Here is a 21,701-nt window from a genome sequence, read left to right as displayed (position 1 = left end):
AAAGGCAAGAGCTAGGAGACAAGAGGTAAGAGCAAGAGTAAGAGAGGTAAGAGCTAAAACAGCAAAGTTCCCATTACAATATAATAAATCTTCTTCTGTGTTGAATATTCTGATTCTCACTAACCAATCCAGTACAAGATACAAATCCTACAGCATTTTCATACCACCTATAAGAATCATTACATTACCATACTGTGCTACATTTTAAACCCTAAAAACTCCTCTGTGGTCCCCTTCAGTAGGGGCTGCTCTGACCCTGGGACCTGCCTGCAGGCAGAAGGAATTGTTCCATCAAAAGGGGATTACTTTCAGCGGCCACACCGTTGTTTTCCCGTTGTTCAGTAACTAAGGGATCTCATAGCTTGCTTTCATTTCAATCTCGCTTATAGTTTCCATATTCTCAAAATCTTTTGCCAGACAATCATATTTGTAAGGCTTTCCTGTTTAATCTTCTCCAACACCCCAGAGCCGGCGCCGCTGCGGCTGTGGGACAGAGGAGGGGCGAAAGGGGGACCGGGCTTGGAGCGGGAGGAAGGGGAGGGAGAGGGGAAGGGGAGGAGCAGGAACAGGAGCAGCACGGAGGGAGCAGCCCGAGGAGGAGCAGCAGCCGGGGAAGGAGCATTGCGGGGTTCCACGGCGAGCCCGCAGCTCGGCTGGGCCCGGCAGCATCGCATTGCAGGTGAGCGCCGAGGGGAAGCGGCAGCTCCGGGAGGGTTTTTGGGGGGAAGAGGGGGATTTGGCTGGGATTTGGACCTTGCCGATTCCGGAGTTATGAAAAGTGTGTATCGTAGGGCTCTATGCAGATATTTACTGTGGGAATCCATAGAATCAGAGGCTTTTGGGAAAGCTGCAAAAGGCAGGCCTCAGAGACAGCAGAACTGTGAGCAGAGCGCAGCCATGAGATAGGTCAGCAGAAAAATTGTTTAAACTGTAGAAAAAGCAAGGGCAAATAGAACAATGGCCTGTGTATTAATGCTTGTCTGAATAGCTCTCTAAGCTGCAGAAAGTTTATCTAGCAAGATATTAGGAAGGTTAAAGCTTAAGAATGGAGCTCTGTGTGTTGTGTTTTAAGGCTTACAAGCAGGTATTGTATTCGAAATAAGCAAGCATTGTTTTAAGCAAAGGTATGTGTGCTTATGGTGTGTGAAAAAATTGTAAAAGTTTAGTAGTAATAAAATGGTTCTAAAAATAGTAATACAATTAGAGTAATAATAATTTGGACAATTTGAATTAGGACAATACGAGACAACAAATACAAAGAGTTACGGACCTCTGGGTACCTTTTTCTGGGCAGCATGAGCCTGAAAAAGGACCCCCGCTAACAAAGATTAACCCTTAAAAACAATAGCCCATTGCATATTCATATACTTCATACATGATGCATAAATTCCATTCAAACACAGGATTCTGTCTGGTCAGTGTCAGCTTCTTCCTCTGAATCCTAACAGCACCTTCAAGGCAGGAAGAAGTTTGTTTCTTCTGGTAAGAGAGCAATAAATTATTTTTCTCTGAAAGATTCAGGTGTCCTGTGGCTGCTATCTCGCTGGAAGTCCTTTCTTTAAAAAAGTATCCTACGTGGCATCGTTTCTATTTTAACAATTTTTATAACCTAAAACTATATTTAACATGGTACTTAAGAGAATTAATACAGCATTACTTTCTAACACAACACATATAATATTCATTTAATATTTGCGAAAAGCCAATCATAAAATATAGGCATTTTCACATTTACCAAATGTATTTTGGTGTATTGATTAGTAGTGCTGTATTAACAGTTTAATAATAAATGTAGTCTTGTAATTAAAAGGTAACTTTTGTAGTTAAAAGAAGAACTATGTCAGTGAGGTTTTTTTAAAGAAAGGAATGAGGCACTCGTATCAGATAGCAGCCACAGGACACCTGAATCTTTCAGAAAAAAGAATTTTTTGCTCTCTTACCAGAAGAAACGAACTTCTTCCCGCCTCAAAGGGGCTGTTAGGATTAGAAGGAAGAAGTTGATGATGGCCAGACAGAATCCTGTGTTTGAATGGAATTTATGCATCATGTATGAGGTGTATGAATGTGCAACGGGTTATTGTTTTTAAGGGTTAATCTTTGTTAACCGGTGCCCTTTTTCAGGCTCGTGCTGCCCAGAAAAAGGTACCCGGACATCCATAATTCTTTGTATTTGTTGTCTCGTATTGTCCTAATTCAAATTGTCCAAATTATTATTACTCTAATTGTATTACTGTTTTTAGAACCATTTTATTACTATTAAACTTTTAAAATTTTAAAAACAAGTGATTGGCGTTTTTCACAGGAGTTGAGTCCCAAATCTATTTTGGTGTCACTGAGAGAGGTATTTTTAATTTATTTGATGAAGGGGATACTTTTGGATCTCTCAGGAGTGCAAAGGGGAGCAGGGGAAGCGCTGAGTGCCTAGAGTGGGGGGATGCTGGAGAAAGGGGACCCTGGAACACCTGATGTAAAATTTCAATAGCGAATGTGAATTTTACTTCTATACCTTTTATTTTAAAGCAAGCACGCAGCGCTGGGTGGCTGGGGAGTCACTGCTCCACTCATAGCACACACAGTTCAGTAAATTATATATACTGTTTTTAAGCCTACAAAGCATTTTCCAATGTGCTTGGTTAGTCCAAATTAGCAAATATCAATAAGCTGGGAGCAGTAATTTCACAATATTTCTAGGTGGTCATTGATTGCTATCCTTCTTGTGATTGTCTGGAGGGAGGCCTTGCACTGGTGTCTGCTACACGATTTATCAAGTGCATCAAGCTTTTTATTATACATAAGCTTTTAATTGCCTTGTTGCAATATCTCTTAGCTTTACCCCAACTTCCTCTATTTTATTCTAAGCATCAGTCGTCTTGCTGCCTCATCTCTTTTGCTCTACTATACTTCTTTGATTTTGATGCTTTATTTGTCTATTTGGTCAGAAAGTTTCAAAACCTTTCTTTGTGTCTTGTTTTGGACACAGCAGATAGAAGCATTTGCTGATTCCATTCCCAATTGGCACGTGTCACAAAAACAATTTCCACAGAATCAGGGGAGGGTGAGCCCTGGGACCCCCAAAACCCCCTCAGCATGCCTGAGCAGGACCCGGGAGAGGGGGAATGCCCAGGACCCACAGGCCCCCCATCAGCTGTGAGAAGAGGGACCCCCATAAGCCCAAAATAAGGACACTGGAAACGGGGCACTCCTGGGAGAGGTTTTTGGAATTCCTGATTTTTGGAGGTATTTCTGGCCACCAGACACTCAGTGACTTCTAGAGATGGACTTGGCCAGTGGGACCTTCAAAGCCAATGTCCTGGCTTAGGGCAATTTTGGGAGGAAAAACTCTAAAGATGTTTCCTGTAGAAGAGCAAAGTCAAGTGGCCCCTCCTCCAGCTGGTTCTGGAAAAGTATTTTCTTTGAGAGAAGTGGAAAACACTGTTTATTGAACAGGCAAAGCACTCACCAGCCCCAAAAATGAACAGTATTAAACAATAAAATCTCTTGCTGCTCCAAAAGAGATGACAAACTCACAAAGTCCCTCCGTGACCTGTAGCATGGCTTGCTCAGTCTCTTATCAGTCTCTTATCAGTCTCTCTGGTGCTGGAAATGCCGTGGCCCAGCCCCGGTGGGGCACAGGTGTGAGCACCTGGTGCTCTTCTGGGTGTTCAATCCAGAGCAGGTTTAGACAGGTCCAAAGAAAAGGATAAACCAAAAACCACAGTCCAGGGAGCTTCTCTTCCTCTGCTAGCTCAAACTGACTAACAGCAAAGGAGGGCTCTGTCCCGCTGTCTGTCCATCTGCAGACAAGAGAGGAGCAGGAATGTGGAGGAGTGAGAGAGGTTCTGAAAACAAACTCCGTGCTTCTTCTTCCTCCCTCTCTGCTCTCAGAACCAGTGTTAAAGGTGCAAAGCTTATTTCAGACAAATGGGGATACGAGCATCATAATTTCACCCCTGGGACCCCCAAAAGACCCTCAGCCTGTGTAAGCAGGACCCGGGAGAGGGGGAATGCCCAGGCCCCACAGCCCCCCCAGCAGCTCTGAGAAGAGGGACCCCCATAAGCCCAAAGTGAGGACACTGGAAACAGGGAACTCCTGGGAGAGGTTTTTGGACTCCTTGATTTTTGGAGGTATTTCTGGCCACCAGACGTCCGGTGACTTCTAGAGATGGACTTGGCCAGTGGGACCTCCGAAGGCAATGCACTCACATCTTGTTTTTCCCCCAAATCAAGATTTCCCATTCCCAAACCTCATCTGGATGGAGAAGGCTGTGAGGAAGAGGAAGATGCCCCAGGGCACTGAGGCAGGTGAGGAGGAAGTCAGTGCCCCTTTTCCCCTCTGTCCTGCTCCGTCTCCCAGCCCAGCACGGCCCCGGCTGCAGCACAGCCCCACTGCTGATGCTGTCCAGCCAGGGATGCTCTGGGGGATCTCCTTCCCCTTCCCTGTGGCACGGAGGCAAATTCCATCCTCTCCTTGTCCTTCCTCCCCCAGGGAAGGAGCTGAGGATGGAGACCAGGGAGGACAAATCCTCACAGCAGAACCTGGTGGAAGAGGCCATTTTGAGCGGCTCCAGGGCACAGGAATCCACCGAGGAGGAAAAGCCCCGGAGATCCCTCAAGAGGAGGGGCTGCAAACCCAGCCCAGGGTGCTCCGAGGAGGAAAGACTCAGCCTGTGCCTGGAAGGCAGCCAGAGATCTGGCCAGAGCGCTGAAGTGGTGGTCCATGAGCAGCTTGATGATGGCAAGAAGCCCCACCAGTGCTTGGAATGTGGGAAGAGTTTCGGCAGGAGCGACCACCTGCTCATCCACCAGAGGACCCACACCGGGGAACGGCCCTATGAGTGTGGGGAATGTGGGAAGAGCTTCAGGATCAGCTCCCACCTGATTGTCCACCAGAGGATCCACACCAATGAACGGCCCCACAAGTGTGGGGAATGTGGGAAGAGCTTCAGGATCAACTCCAACCTGATCGCCCACCAGAGGATCCACACCAATGAACGGCCCTATAAATGTGGAGAATGTGGGAAGGGCTTCAGGAGGAGCTCCAGCTTGAAACTCCACCAGATGATCCACACTGGGATACGACCCTTTGTGTGTGGGGAGTGTGGGAAGGGCTTCCGTGACAGCTCCCGCCTGATCATCCACCAGACAATGCACACTGGGGAGTGCCCCTACACGTGCTCAGAGTGTGGGAAGAGCTTCATTGAGAACTCCAGCCTGATTCTGCACCAGAGGATCCACACTGGGGAGAGGCCCTACAAGTGCAGGGAATGTGGGAAAAGCTTTAGGCAGAGCTGCCATCTGAATGCCCACCAGAGGATCCACACTGGGGAGAGGCCCTATAAGTGCAGGGAATGTGGGAAAAGCTTCATCGACCCCTCCGGCCTGAGTGTCCACCAGAGGATCCACACTGGGGAGAGGCCTTACAGGTGTGGGGAATGTGGGAAAAGCTTCAGTCAGAGCACTAGGCTGATTCTGCACCAGACGATCCACACCAGGGAGAGGCCTTACAGGTGTGGGGAATGTGGGAAATGCTTCAGGCAGAACTCTAGGCTGATTGCCCACCAGAGAATCCACACTGGGGAGAGATCCTATGAGTGTTCTGAGTGTGGGGAGAGGTTTCAGAGCCGATACCGTCTCCTCAAGCATCAGCAGATTCACACAGAATAGAGGCCCTTCTGCTGCCCTGACTGCAGGAAGGGCTTTTAGAAAAACTCCACTCTCGTCACCCACCAGTGGATCCACACTGGGGAGAGGCCCTGACAGTGTCCCAAATGTGGGAAGAACTTCTCCCAGAACTCTGCCATGACCCAACACCAAGGGAGGCAGCAGTAAGGGATGCCCAACAAGTGCCCTGTGTGCAGGAAGAGTGTTGCCTTGATTTTTAAAGATTTTCTGAGCCTTCTAATGTTTACATTCTTGTAGCAAACTTTCTCAAACACTTTCTGTAAATAACTTCTTGTTTGGCATTCTTTTATAGAAGAAGAAAAATATGATGGACTGTTAGTTTGTCCAGTGTCATTGGAGAGGTGGCACTTTCACCCTCCAATCCACGGTCGCTTTTAGAAAACTGTAAATGTTGGAGTCAGGAAATAAACTTCCCTTTTCTTCCCCTTGAGAGCAGCAGTGTGTGCGCTCGTGTTGTTTTGTGTCCTACAGTGACACGAAGAGCTTTGAGCGCTGCTTCAACTCCATCCCCCATTGGGGACCCCCACTGGATGGTCCACAGTGACCCTCGCTGGGCAGAGACTTGGTCATCCATGATCCTGGTGATCCATGTTGGGAAGACACCTGGCTGGTGGTCCCCACATCTTCCTGGCTCTCCTTGGGCACTTGGACACGGCCAGAGAAAAATCCATTGGGATGCAAACAGACATCAGAATTCCATAGTGGACAGCACAGTTTTTTACTTTCGACCCCAAAACAGTCTCACCTTTTGCATCCAGTCATTGCTTCGAGTGGCATCCAGAATTCCAAATGGTGTTGGAGGTCTTTTCCAACCTGAATCATTCCATGATTCTAATTCTCTCTGGCCCACCAGCATCTTCCACAGCCAAAGGGTGATTGACTGGGGCAAAACCCAGGATTTTGGAGACAATGGAGTGGAAATCTTTCTAGAAAAGGTCCTTTCTACCCGCCCAGGCACACAGATACTCAGCCAGCATGGACACATAAATGCTTTTATTTTGGCCTTTATTTTCTTTCATTTTTCATTATCCTTCACCCAACATTGGGGTAAATATAAAGACATTCAACTAAGACATGGATGGTGACATTGTGGGACTTGGGTGGGGACATGGTGGGGATGGGGATAAGGACCTGGGTGGGGATGTGGTGGGGAGGGGACAAGGACATGGCTGTGGATGGCGATATTGGGCATGGGGGGTGTCACAGATAGAGATGGTGACATGGGGCTCTATGGCCATGGATGAGGAAATGGGGGACATGGCCATGGATGGTGACACAAGTGGCCTAGAGACAAGTCCATGGGTTGACATGTCCATGCCATGGGGTGTCCCATGGCCAAGGACAACACATCCCCACCACCACCATGATACTGTCCCTTTCATGCTGCCATTTATTCCCTGCTCCTCCCCATTGTCACCCCACTGTGAACCCAGCCAGGGACAGGGGTGACATTTGGGAACACTCCTGTCCCCACTCCAGCACATACCTGGGGCCAGCAGAGAAGGGGATGAAGGACGACGGGGACTGTTCCTTGCTGTTTTCCAGACTGAACCTCAGAGGACTGAACACCTGGGGTGACACCAACACAGTCACACCGAGGGGACACAGCTGTCACACACCACCATGGTGACAGGGACACCTCAGAGTGTGGCCCTACCTCAGGCTCGGGCCAGAGGTCTGGGTTGTGGTGGGTCCCGTAGATGCTCATCAGGCAGATGACCCCTGGTGGGATGGGAATGGCCACTTTAGGGACAGCAGATGAGGGTGGGTGGTGACACTGGGGACACCCTGGCCATGCCATACCCTTGGGGATGACACGGCCATCACACAGGGGGATGTCCTTGGTGCAGCGCCGGGACACAGCAGTGACAGGAGGGTGCAGCCGCAGGCTCTCCTTGATGCACATGGTGGTGAAGGGCAGCTGGGACAGGTCGTCCCTGGGGACAAGCGAGGGTGGCATCGTGTCCCCAAGCCGCATGACCGGGGTGGCCCTGGGGACATCTCACCATTCAATGTCTGCAGTGTCCCGGCCAGCCAGGAGCTCCTGGACCTCCTGGCGGCATCGCTCCTGGTGCTCAGGATGGCCAGCCAGGTTGTAGAAGAGCCATGCCAGGCCACTGGCTGTGGTGTCATGGCCTGTGGGGACACTGGGTGAGTGAGGGGATACTGGAGTGGCTCCTCCCCAGTGGCACCTGGGAGCTCGTGCTCACCCTCAAACATGAAGGTGTCAGCCTCAGCCGCGATGTCCTCGTCCGACAGGGTGCGGCCATTCTCGTCCTGCAGAGGCAAGATGAGCCACGGGCCACTGGGGCCACCAGTCTGTGGGCCACCTGGGGCCAAATCCCATCCATGGCCACCACCCTATGCCACCACCATCCCACTGGCCACCAGCTCTATGGTCAATGCTGCCCATGGCCACCACTGTTCCCCTGTAGCCACCAGTCTATGTCCAAGCCTCCCATGGCCACCAGCATCCTACTGACCTCTATGGTCAGTCCTTCCATGGCCACCACCACTCTCTTGACCACTTTCATGCCCCATGGCCACCACCCCAGCCCCACCTTGGTGAGCAGCAGGATGTACTCGCTGGTCTGCCTGTACCAGGAACGATGTGGGGACACTGTGGCCACCAGCATGGATGATAGCAGGAACATTGGGGCCACCAGAATGGCCAACAGGGACAGTGATTGGACAGGATGGCCAGTGGGGACCATGGCAGAGCCAGCACAGCCACCAGGATGGCCAGCAGGCACAATGGTAGGGCCACCAGGATGGTGTCATGATCCACTCGTACAAGCGAGGGTCATGATGGTTTGTTAACTGATCTGAGTGCAAAAGCAACACGGAAGGGGATTTTGGTATTAATCAAAACAAATGCACCTCTTGTTGAGTGCCCACAGCAGATGTGATGGAAGGATTAGAAAGGAGAATAAAGGAGAGAGAGAGAGAGAGAGAGAAAGAGGGGAGGAATAGCTGCCAGTGGAGAGATGAAACCCTCATGGTCCAGCCAATAGATCCGTCTTGTCACGTCAGGGAGAATCTCAAAGTCTTGGTTCTGTTATAGTCCTCCACCAAGGGGGGGAACAGGTAAGTCTATTGAAACCACCAAGAGGGAACAGGTAAGTTTACAGACAGTTCATGTTCTCAGCAGTGAGTGAGACCAATTGTTTTCTTGGTCCAGGGAACACACCTGCAGGCAACACTTGGCAAACATCTGGCTTCAGTTTGGCCAGGCCCCTGTGTTAGAGTTATAGGGGTCTCAGTCTCAGCCCTTGGGAGGGGACTTCAGTCTCTGTCCATCACAGTGGTCGTGAGGCAGCTGAGGGAAACCTCAGAGTGTCTCTTACAGATGATCAGTGGGGACAGGTGTCACTCACTCCTGGCCGTGGGTCTCATAGCTGAAGATGCACTTCTGGAGTGTGTCCAGGGTGAGGAGGCTCAGGGGCTGCAGCACCTCCAACTCCACCGGCCCCCACCAGCCCCCACCAGCTGCCACTGCTGCTGCCGCCCACTTGGCCTGCGGGGAAGGGCTGGGTTGGGGAGGGAACAGGGAGGGGATCAGGGACATGGGATAAATTTGGGGGTGGGACTGGGGTGGGAGAGGGGGAGGAGTTGAAGAGAAGGTGTGGAACAGGAATGTGGTGATGAATGAGGGGTGGGGTTGGGGTTTGGGGGCAGCTTTGAGTTTGGGGTATGGGACAGTACAGAATTTGGGTACAGGACGGGGCTCGGGGTGCAGGACAGGACTCAGGATGCAGCAGTGGGTGCAGGACAGAATTTTGGGTGCAGGACTGTCCTATGGTGACGTTATGATGCTTGTATCCCCATCCATGTGTTCTGTTTATGCTGGATATTATGTTCTGTGCCTTCAAGACTGGCTCTGAAGAGTGAAGTTTTGTTTTGGTTTTGTTATCAGCTGCTCCCCCACGGCTGGTGGGACACAGAGACAGGGCAGTACATGGTGCTGCTTTTGCTTTTTGCTTGGCTTTTTGCTTTGCTCTTGCTTTTGTTTCTGCTCATTACTTAGTTTAGCTAAGCACTCTGAATTTTTCCCTGGACTGTTTTTCCTTTCCCTTTTTTGGAACCACTCAAACCTGCTCCAGACTGGGACCTGGGAAACACTGAGAGTTTGCACCTTTTGGCTGCAGCAGCTGCCCCAGCACCGGAGGGACTGATAACAGAGCGACCACTCCCAAGAGAGACTTTCTGAATTTGTCATCTTTTTCAGAGTGGTGAAAGAGTGTTGTCACCTGGTATTGTTCATTTTGTGTGCTGGGGGTGCTTTGCCTGTTAAATAAACAGGTTCTTTCCACTTCTCTCCAGGGAATCCTTCCTGACCCAGTTGTGGGGAGGGGCAATGTGCGTTTGCTTTCTGGAGGAGCCCCTTTGGAGGTTTTCTCCCAAATTTGCCCTAAACCAGGACAAAATTTGGTGCCCAACGTGTGGGGCTTGAGAGAGAGTGGAAAAAACTCTGTTCTGACTGCATTTTGGTTGCCATTACTCTGTGTTGGTATAAAGCAGTTAATGGCCATGTTTTTTGAATTCATAATGTCTCTTGGGGTGGAGGCTTGCATGCATTTCTGGTCCCTAGGTGCAGAGGATCATTAATGGGACATCACACCATGATTAATATGATAAGGGAAACCAATTTATTACAAAAAGCAAGCCATATTTATACTGTTCTCTATTGTTCACACCTCAAGCTAATACATGATTGGTTAAATCCTTTTTACGCACGCATTTTGATATTTCAGTTAATTTTAGTTAGTCTTTCTTCTTCATACATCTCGCTGTGGTTTTCTTGTCTGCCTTTGCATCCTGAACCGTCTGCTGCTGAGCGTGTTCTCCTTCTTTTGTGTCCTTCAAGGGCATGGTGACCTTACTCAGGTTCTATGAAGGCTGGATTGTGCACATGTTACATATGTCCATTGTCCTCCAAAAAACCCTCAGCACTCCTCCCGGTGCTTTCTGGTCATTCAAGTGCCCTTCAGCTGACTGGTTTCATGCTTTGAGCTTCAGGGAATTGCCCAATCTTTCTGAAGCTGAAATAAATATCATATTAGTCAACATCTTAATTGTGTTTATATCTCACAGAATTGCCTTTTCTTTTGCCTTTGTCTAAAACTGTTCCTTTGCGGAAATCTCTGGGGGATGGTGGACATGTCAGATGCTGCTGGGACATCCCAGAGCACTTGGACCTTGGCTCTGCACAGGAGGGCTCTTCATCCCCTTTCTCTCTTTTCCTCCCTCTGGGCATGGAGGGAGCTCCTGACTTCAGTGTCTGACTCGTGTGTGCAAAGAGCAAATCTGGGCAGAATTGGGGCAGGAAGGGTTTGGGGGGACCTTGGGATCTGTGCTGGGCACAGAAGGTGCTTTCCATTGCTCTGAGGCTGTCTGCTGTGGAAAGTGGATTTAATATCCAGCAGAGGAATGACTTTTGCATTTGATGGAGCTGTGCCTTCCCTTGGCTTTGTTGGCTGAAAAGATACACAGGAGCACACACAGAGTTACCAACTCCTGGATTCCAGCAGTGTTCAGATAGAAATTACAACAGGAGGTAGGGTCAAGATGTGTGCTTGCCTTGTGGTCAGCCTGAAATACCCCTTGGTCTCCCTGGGCCCTTCCCCCAGGTGGGCCTTGGGCTCATTTGGTCCCTCAGGAGCTGGGCTGGGGGCTGCAGAGGTGGCTGTGGAGCATTGCCTGTGCTGTGCCAGGGACTGGCAGCCACTGCTGGGCTGGGATAGAGGCTCTGGGGGGATTGGGGCTACAGGGCAGGGCAAGGCTGGACCTGCCCCTTGCTCCCCCCCACACAAAATGTTTCTAGCCAACAATCTCCTCCAGTCTGTCACAACAGGGAATGCTGGAAGTGAAATCCCAGTTGTGGCCATGGGCACCTGGCTGAGAAGGACAGTTTTGTTCCATAGGAAGGAAAGCACAGAGCCTCAGTGTTTGGAAGGAGGGGGGGGTCTCACTAGGCCAAGGCCAGCCAGACTTGTCAGGAATGGCAGATTTTTTTGGGAGCAGTCTTTGGATTTAGGGAATTCTGGAGGTGGAAGACCAATCTCAGCCATGCATGCCTGGAGAAGTAGGACAGTTCTTTCTCATAGGGAGGAAAGCACGGAGCCTTCCCCAGTGTTTTGGGGACAGATGGGAGGTGACTCTCCTGAAAACATTGCCTGCCACACTTGTCCTGGCAATATTCCTATGGGAAAAATTTGGAGTTGAAATCCCAGTTCTGGCCATGAGTAATTAGAAGAGATTGACAGTTCTTTTCCTAGCAAGGAAAGCACAGAGCTGCAGTGCTCCAGGAGCTGATGAAAGGCAGCCTTTGACATTCCAACATCAGCCAGAGCTGTCCAGTGGCCCCTGGGAGGCCAAGCCAGCCAGGCCTGTTCCATGTTCCCTCAGTTCCATGAGACCCAATGGTCCCTTGCTTCCATGTGTCCCTGAGGTGCCATAATGCTCCCTTGGTGACACAAGGCCCTGAAGGGTCCCAATGGTCTCCATGGTTCCATCAGGCCCCACAGAGCCATAATGGTCTCTGAGTCCATGAAGCCCCGCTGTGTCACCAAGGCCCCTTGGTTCCATGGGCTCCAGGGGTGCCACAATGATCCCCTTGGTTCCATGAGGTTCCATAGTGCCACCACGGTGTCCTTGGACCTGCTGGGACTCTCAGTGTGTTCCCAGACACCCCCAGCATGGTTACAGACACTCCCAGTATATCCCAGTTGCCTTCAGCATACTCACAGTCATTCCCAGTCACATCCACTTGGCCCAGTAAGATTCCACTTTCCACCAGTATGATCCCAGTCACTCCCAGTGAAGGGAACGGACCGGGATGGACTGGGACAGGCTGGGATGGACTGGGACACTGGGATAGACCAGGCAGGATACACTGGGATACACCAGGATAAACTGGGATACACTGGGATACACCGGGACACACTGGGATATACTGGGACACACTGGGATATACTGGGATACACCGGGACATACCAAGACACACCAGGATACTTCAGGATCCACCAGGACACTCCAGGATACACCAGGACACTCTGGGATTCACCGTGCCCAGCACTAGGACCCACTGGGAGCAGGATCAGAGCACACTGGGACTCAGCAGGGCCAGAACTGGGGCAAAAGGGATCATAGTGGGACCCACTGGGATATACTGGGAGTGACTGCAACCATACTGGGGATGACTGGAAACACACTGAGAGTGACTGGAGTCACTGAGTCTACATTGGGGGCAACTGGGAAGACTGGGATCACAGTGGATTCCTACCGGGGTCATACTGGGAGTGACTGGGTCTGTGCTAGGGTGTCGTGGTTTTGGTTTGCTAATATAAGATCTCTTTAATTTTGAGATTTTTTTTGGCTAATGCACTAAAGAATGTGGTGGGTTTGGTGTTGGTTAATTACTAATACACTTATTTTTGGTTGTGAGATAGGATTAGGAGAAAGGTAAAGCAGGCTCAAAACTTTAAAAGGGTAGAAAGAAAAATTTTAATAATAGTAAGTAAAAAGAAAAAAAAGGTAGTAAGAATCAAAGCAAACTTTTTAGAATACTTCTCCCCACAACTTTTTCTTTCTCACTGACAATGTAAAGAAACTAAACTTAAGATTTCTAGTCAGTTTACTACCTCTCAAAGAGTCTTTTTTTAGTTCACTTAGGGAGAGAAGTCCCTCTTGATAAAGTTATGGAGACTTTTCTACAAAAGGAAAAAACAGTTTTCTCGTGGTTCTCAATTTTGTCATGAATAACAACTGCCAGGGGAACCTTGCTATCGTAAAATCTTTCTTATTTCTACAAACCTTCCCACAGCTTGGAGATGGGCTATGTTGATTGATGGGGTATTGTTTTAAAGATGAGCTGTTCAAAGGCAAAAGTTCTCATTATCTATCTCTAAAATCATCTTCATCTCTGGGAGCACAGATCTTCATTTTTAGAAGCACAAGACTGTGCTCTTTCTTTGTGCAAACTTCTCATGAGATTACAGCTATTTCAACATCTGCTTACTTTAACATAGAAGCCTTTACCTAATATCAATTCAAACACTTTCATTTCCTTATAGTTTTATGTGTTATAAGGGAAAAGAGTCTTTTCTTTATAGCTTACAAGAGGATTTCAGCTCTAAAAACAAAGCATCTTCTCCCCCTCCCATCTGGGACTTACTTACCTTCTTCTTTATTACCTTTAATATCTTCATCTTGTTTTTAATATACTTGCATGTTGTTCTTTTCTCTCACTCAGAAGAAGACTGAAGCACTGAAAAAGTTAACATCACGCCTGAAGCCTACCTAACCCACCAATAACTACTAACAGAAAGCTGTGGCTCAGTTGTGTTCAGATCAGCTTTATAGTTAGTGTTTAGTTTTCTACACCAGCCACAGAAGTCTCTGGTCTCAGCCACGCTAAGAAGAAGAAGAAGCAGCAGCCTGACAGCAAGATCTTCACAGCCACAGCCAGCCCTGCTCTGGCTAAAGCTCCGCAGCCTCCCCTGTCTCCTTGCCCGGCAGCTGCTGAAGCCCAGCCCGGCCAAACCAGAGCCCATGGAGAGAGAAGCCAGCAAGCAGCCCAGGAAATAGAAAAGAAGCCCAGCCTGCAGCAAGATGGCCCAGCCCAGCCCAGACACAGAGCTGAAGCCCAAACCGAAACCCAGCACCTCCCTGCCGACCAACAAAGAAAAGAAAAGTTTCTGAATTTTTTGGTCTTTACCATGTGTGTTTCACAAAAGCGTGTCTAGCTTTTCAGTAGCTCAACAGACTGTCAGATACACAAAAAACTTTGCATCACTTCCCTACATTTCCTCCCATTCCCAAACATAACACAGGGGCCACTGGGAACAACTGGGATCAGACTGGGAGCAACTGGGAGCAGCTAGGACCAAGCTGGGAGCAACTGGGATCATCATGGCATCAGAGTAGGATCATACTGGGAGGGACTGGGTCTGTGCTAGAGGCAACTGGGATCACACTGGGAGGAAATGGGGACATGCTGGGGACCAATGGGATCATACTGGGAGCAACTGGCACCACACTGAGGGTGACTGGGATCCTTCTGGAATCATACTGGAAGTGACTAGGGGCAGGCTGAGGGCAATTGGGACCATGTTGGGGCAACTGGGATATACAGGAAATGACAGGAATCATGCTGGAGGTGACTGGGAGTGGCTGTGAGCAAATGGAATCATACCGGAAGCTACTGGGAGCAACTGGGAGTGAGTGGAAATACATTAGGGACAACTGGGATGTACTGGGAGAGACCAGGAGTGACTGGAATCACAAAAGAACCATAAAGGAAGTCACTGGAATAATACTGGGAGTATCTGGGATTGACTGGAATCCTACTGGGCGTGACTGGAATCCTACTGGGTGACTTGGAGTGACTGGGACCATACTGGGGGCAAATGGCACTGTACTGAGAGTGACTGGGTTCATCCTGGAATCATACTGGGAAGGACTGGAACCATACTGGGAGTGTCTGGAACTATAGTAGGGGTGAATGGGAACACCTGGGATCATACTGGGATCATACTGGGAGCGACTGGGATGATACTGGGATCACACTGAGTGTAACTGGAAGTGACTTGGGACCATCCTGGGGGTGACTGGGAGCCACAGGGCCCATGCTGGAGTGACCTGGGGGGAACTGGGGGAACTGGCCTGGCTGGGGCTCAGGGTTGCTCTCCCCCAGGGCTGCCCTGGCTCCTGCTGCCACCCTGGGCCCCACAGAGCCGAGGGACAGGGGACAGCTGAGGGACAGGGGACAGGGGCAGGGATGTGGAGAGGTAAAAGGGAGTTCCAGGGGGTCCTTGAGCCCAGGAAAGGGGAGTCCAGGGTTTCCCAAAAAGGGGGGACAAGGGTGGGGACACCAGGGATGTTCGAGAACGAGGAGTTCAGGGGGTCTCTGGTTTTGCACACAGCTGGGGCTGGGGGCTGGGAAAGGCAGGAATGGGGGACCAAGGCATTCCAGGGCATCCCAGGGTCAAGCCAATGTCCAGTCTGGAGGCTGGGAGCCATGGGATGGCCGGGAAAAGGGGAGCAGAGAGCCCTGATGTCCAGGAATGGGGTGTGAAAAATGCATGTATTTTATGATTGGCTTTTCACAAATATTAAAATGAATATTATATGTGTTGTATTAGAAAGCAATGCTGTATTAATTTTCTTAAGTACTGTGTTAAATATAGTTTTAGGTTATAAAAATTGTTAAAATAGAACTATGCTATGTAAGATGCTTTGTTTAAAAGAAAGGACTTGCAGCGAGATAACTTGCAGCCACAGGACACCTAGATCTTTCAGAGAAAAAGAATTTATGGCCTTCTTATCAGAACAAACAAACTTCTTCCCACCTTGGATGTGCTATTAGGATTAGAGGGAAGAAGTTGACACTGGTCAGACAGAATCCTGTGTTTGAATGGAATTTATGCATCATGTATGAAGTGTATGAATATGCAACGGGCTGTTGTTTTTAAGGGTTAATCCTTTGTTACCAGGGGTCCTTTTTTGGGCCCGTGATGCCCAGAAAAAGGTACCTGGATGTCCATAACTCTTTGTTTTTATTGTCTCATATTGTCTTAATTCAATTTGTCCAAATTGTTATTACTCTAATTGTGTTACTATATAAACATCTTATTACTATTAAACTTTAAAAATTTTAAAAACAAGTGATTGGCGTTTTTCACAATTTGGTAGCAGAGGATGGTTACTAACTCCTCGCTGCCGGTGCTTTGGGAGTCAGAGTGGGGAAGGCGCGCCCTGCCCCATTTGTCAGCCTCGCTCTGCTTCCCCTGAAGTGACCGACAGACGCAGGTTACGATCTGTGGACAAAAGGAGACAATAAAACAAAGAGAACAGGAAAAGGGTCCCTACAACTGCTGTAATTTGCCCCCTAAGACTAGTAGTGCGCACGAAGAACCCGGGAAGGAAAAAGGATTGGTAAGTATTTCTCGGGGGTCAGGTACGGGGGGATGAATGTGTGTGAATGAGAGGCGGGCTGGTTGTCCCAGACCTCCCAAGTGAGTGCGGAGTCTCCCACGCTGCGTTTCCGACTTTTCGCTGGAAAAGCGGCCAGTAAAGAGACAAAGCGAGTGATAAGAGAGTGAAAGAATCCCCGGGGGTGACTGGGACTGGGTCTCAGGGAGGGGTTGGACCCCTCGGTGGTGGGGAGCAAGGTTTCCTAGCCCAATCCACTAGGAAACAGGACAGGAGGGGCTCCTAAAACCTGCTGGGTTGAGGGATTTATATTCCGAGAGCATCCAAGAGCAGGGTTGAGCAGAATTCTGTCCGAGCGAGGATATGCCCGGGAACACTCAGGGTGGGACAACACAGCTAGATTGGGGGATAAAAAAAGGCCCAAGAACATCCAGGGTTGGACAACACAGCAGAACAAATTAAATGCCAAAGAGCATCTGTAGTTGTACCACACTGCTGGGTTGAGGGACAGAAAATGCCCAAGAGCATCTGAGGTTGAACAACACAGCTGGATTGAAGGAAAATTACCCGAGAGCATCTGGGGTTGGACAACACGACAGGATTGAGGGAAAAATTGCCCAAGAGCATTTGGGGTTGGATAACACAGCTGGGTTGAGGGATATCCAATAGCACCGGGACTGGCCAGTAACACCTAAACTTGTAATAGGTGATGTGAAAGTAAAAGGTACCTTATTGTTGTTTTGTGGTGTGTGAGAGTGACACACACACAGTCAGCCTCAACTTCCCGGGCAGGTGGGAAGGGGGAGGTGTGGAAAGAGTGAGTGACCTGCACACCAGGCTGTAGCTCCCGAGTAGGTGGCAGCTTCTGGGCCCAAGCGGAGTGAGTGACCTGCGAACCAAGCTAGCGTTCCCTGGGCGTGTGAGGGGCCGTAGCTGAAGAGTGTGAAAGACACGCAGACAGCCTCACAGGGGAACGGGCACCAGAGGCAGCCAGAGTCAGGGCCCTTCTAGGGGGCCTGGTGACACTGAGACCTGGAGGTAAACCCCAAAGCGAAAGAGGGGGCCACAAAGACCTGTGATTTTCTAGCAATAAGGATCCACTTTGTGTCTTGAGAGTGTGAAGGAATGTGTGAAAGTGAATGAGAAATAAAAGTGAGTGAATGTAGATGAATGAAAGTATAGGTAATGTCGATTGTGCATTTTAAGCCTTACCATATCTCCTTGGAGGGAGTTGGATTGTATTGAAAAGCAGTGTGAGAAAAAGGGGTTTTTTTGGGTATAAGTAGTTGAAAGAAAAGTGGTATTTAAGTTGTTAGTAAAAAGTGAAAAACAGAAGCAGGGGACGAATAGATAGAAAACTGAAAAATGAGACAGAAATTCAGTAAGGTGGATACAGGAAAAGAAAAGCAGAAAAAAAATACCAACAGAAATACCCCAAGACAGCACTTTGGGAGTTATGTTAACAAACAGAAATACAACTCATTGCAAAATACAGGGTATGCAGAAGTTGATGAGAAAAAACATGCAAACTTGTGAATTATATACTTAAAAACAGCATTAGAAAATTTAACACAAAAGAGTTATATATTGATTCAAGGTATGCCTTTAGAGTAGCACATACCTTAAGAAAAATTTTAAAAGGGAGATTGCTTAATTAAAGAAGAAAAAGATTAGTACATGAGAAACTTATTTTCGAGGTTTTAGAGGCATTACAATTACCTAAGAGAGATAGCAATAGTACATATTAAAGGACACCAAAAGGTAAAGACCTAGAAATAAGAAGAAATAAAATAAATAATTGGCAGATCAAGAAGCTAAAGATGCAGCAGAAAATAGAGCTGAAAGAGTTAATATTAACTCCAAATGAAGAAAAAAAAGGGGGGGGTAATTAAAACAAGATTGTGGCGAACAAGATAAATCTGGGAAATAGAAACATCTTGATATGGAAGACAATTAGATAATAAAACGCTTACGAGGGAATAGCAGAGGACGTGTATCAAAAAGCCCGGTGGGATACACAGGCTAGGTGTGATCATTTTTTTAAAAGAACTATGGGTGTATTGAGACTTTTAGAGTAAAAAAACAAGTACCTGAAACATGTATAATTTGCCAAAAGATAAATAAAATGGTGATGAGAAAAACAATATGAGAAGGTCGTCAGTTAGCTCGTCGACCATTTCAAAGCATCCAAAAAGCAAAACGGGGAAAGTATAGAGCTGAGAACAAATTACCTCATCCATTCCCGTTCGTTCCCCCACTCGTTCGCACCAGCCCTCCCAGCCCCTGTGCCGGCTCCGGCACAGTCCGTCTGTCCCGGTCCGTCTGTCCCGGTCCGGCCGCCTGGCCCGCGTTCTTGCCGGGGGTGGGGGTCTGTCCTGCCGTGTGCATCGTGGTTACCGCGCTGATCGCACCGAGGGGGGTCCCGTCTGTCCCATCCCCGGCTGCCCTGACTCTGTCGGCTCCCGCCGCTGCAGCCGGGGTCAGTCCCGGCTTTGTCTCTGCCGGATCAGCCACCGTGAGCCGAGTGAGGGCGATCCCCGCTCCAGCTCGGTCTGCACAGGAACAGCCCCTCGGGCCATCCCAGCCACAGACCCCGCCTCTGGAGCCCCCAGACCCTGAGCCGTGCCGAGCCTCCCCGTCCTGCCCTGAGCTCCATTCCCTTGGTAACCACAGCTCCGGCTGCTTAAGGAAACTCTCTAAAGGAATCACTTTATTGAAACACTAAAAATTCAGTTAGAAGAAAGCCCTCTCTTGATTCTTCCTAAAAATACGTGAGGAAGGCTGTAGAAGATAAAAATCCAAAAAGAATGGGATAAAGAGATTGGTCTATTTCCATTAAGAGAGGTTCTCAAAGGGGGGTGATGGATCAGAGTTTGTAAATGCTTCTTTGACTTTGTCTGAGGTCTGAAATTTTAAGAAATAAATAAAAGAGATATTTGGAGAATCCCATAGGCATAGCTGAACAATTTGACCAACTTTTAGGTCCAAACATGTATACTTGAGAACAGATGTGGTTGGTAATGAAAATAATAATTTTCTCAGGAAGAAAAGCAATTAATCAGAGCAACTGAAATAAAAGCTTAAGAAAAAGATAATCTGCAGGGACCCCCAGAGAAGACAAAATGCCAACTGTACTTCCTGAATGGGGTTAAAATAATGAGGAGGGGAGTAAACACATGAACAGTTATTGTAATTACATAACCAAGAGAATAAATGAGACAGCATATCAAAGGCGAAATGTGAAAACAAAAGATTTTTGAGAGACAGCTTTTAGAGGGGAAAGAAAAAGCTCCAACTAAATAGATAAACAAACTTTAGAGAAAAAGGAAAATGGTCCTAAGTAAGCAGAAGATCTGAAAATCTTTAAAGAAATGGGCCCATAAAAAAAAAAAAAAAAAAGTCATAGGCTTTAATTTTTTTGGGGGGGAACAAATACCATCAGGAGCCTGTGATAACTTTAAAAGTGGGTCCCCAAGAAGGAGAATTGGAATTTGTTATAGACACAGGGGCAGAGAAAACCTGCCTGTTAAACGTTCCAAAAGGTTATAGTGTGAGCAAACATATAGTGAAAGTAACAGGGGCAAAAAGAGGAAGTTTTACATTTCTGGTCATTAAAGATGTGGTAATTGAGGGAAGAAACTAAAATTTAGATGGGAGATGTGTTATTGGTCCCAGGGGCAGGTAGCAATTTATTGGGAAGAGTCTTACAAGTGCAATTAAGAGTAAGAGTTATATCAGAAAATAAGAAAATGACAGCTAGAGTTTTGAAATTAGGCCAAGAGGATGAAGAAAAAAAAAATCAACAAAGAAGTTAAGGCTGGAGAAAGAAATAGGGGAAGAATAAATATCGACCCCATAAGGGTTACAACTGAGAGAGGAGAAAGAGAGAAGTTGAAGTAGAGAAGTAGTTAGGAAACTCTGAGATGTTAGAATGTGAAGTGATGACATCTTGGTGCTAGAAGAGAGCAGAAGTGTGAATGCAAGTTTTTTGCATGAAAGGCAGAGAAGTATCTTAACACATGGTTGTTGGGAGGTTATTCAATGCCACACTGGGGTCCAGAAAAGCCTTAGCAGAACGGGCCCTCCTTGAAGAGAAAAGAGGATAAGTTGACGAGAGAAAGAGAAAGAATGTCAGGAGCACCTGGGGACGCCAGGTTTGGGGTTGTCAGGGCTGGGAGGTGTCTGAGCGCTCCCTAGAGCGGCGGGGTCTCGGGGGCTGCGGCAGGGACCGATCCATGGAGGTGCCCCGGGCGGTGCTGGCAGCAGAGGACACAGGTTTGCGGCCAGGAGCGGGCTGGCTCCGGGGCAGAGCTGCCGGGGGGCTCCCAGACTGTCGGGGTGCCGAGCCCAGGATGGCAGCGTCAGCCTGGAAGTAGGCCGAGAGAGAGAAGGGGAGAGAGAGAGAGGGCGAAAGAGACCCAGGGCAGCCCCAGGGTCCCCATGCCTGGGGCTGCTCTCCCCTGCCCCGGCCCTGCAGCCAAGGGGCAGCACTGGGGGAAGGGCCAAGAACAGCACTGATAGCAGGGCTGTGAAGAGAGGGGCAGGGGGACTAGCACTAAAAGATAAAATCAAAGCAGAGATTGATGACTCTCCAAACCTCACAAAGAGGTTTGTTTTTCTTAAGTAAGAAGTTTTTTGGGTTTTTTTTCTTTTGTGTGTTTTGTTTGCCGTTAACGAGAAGGCTTTTTTCCTGAAGAAGAGGCTGCTGTAGAGAAAGCTTTTAGCTAAACCCAGAAAGTTTAGAAGGAAAGCGAATAGTAAAAGTTAATGCAGTATTATCTTTCTTTTATTACTATGCTATTAAGAAGTCCTTTCCAGGTACTACTGAAGCAACAATCAAAATCACGGAAAGAGAGTGAATTCATGCCAGCAGAATCAAAGGACTTGTGAAGAAACTTGAGGAACGGACTATCATATTTAAACCCGGTGATACTGAACTGACTTTCCAATGGAGACTGAGTGGTAATGGTTTGAGAAAACCCAAATGATCCAAGAAATGTACAAAGAATTACACTGAATTAAGAAATAAGATAATGCTTATATCACTGGATTTGAGCACTGCCTGAATAAAACATCTCCTTGGG

At 48.2% G+C, this 21,701-nt stretch overlaps 1 protein-coding gene across 1 annotated transcript; it reads left to right on the top strand.

The window, feature by feature from the left end:
* Positions 1 to 565: 565 nt before the first annotated feature.
* On the top strand, positions 566 to 6,690 carry LOC134423490 (zinc finger protein 664-like). Its single transcript, XM_063166456.1, has 3 exons — positions 566 to 679; positions 4,228 to 4,302; positions 4,487 to 6,690. Exons 2-3 carry the CDS (start codon positions 4,254 to 4,256, stop codon positions 5,662 to 5,664), a joined length of 1,227 nt encoding a protein of 408 aa, XP_063022526.1. The 5' UTR covers positions 566 to 679; positions 4,228 to 4,253; the 3' UTR covers positions 5,665 to 6,690.
* The last annotated feature ends 15,011 nt before the right edge of the window (positions 6,691 to 21,701 follow it).

This window comes from Melospiza melodia, chromosome 12 (genome assembly GCF_035770615.1).
Source record: "Melospiza melodia melodia isolate bMelMel2 chromosome 12, bMelMel2.pri, whole genome shotgun sequence".
Taxonomy (NCBI): Eukaryota; Metazoa; Chordata; class Aves; order Passeriformes; family Passerellidae; genus Melospiza; species Melospiza melodia.
The sequence above is the reverse complement of the archived record's forward strand: the minus strand, read 5'-3'. Positions and strand labels throughout refer to the sequence as shown.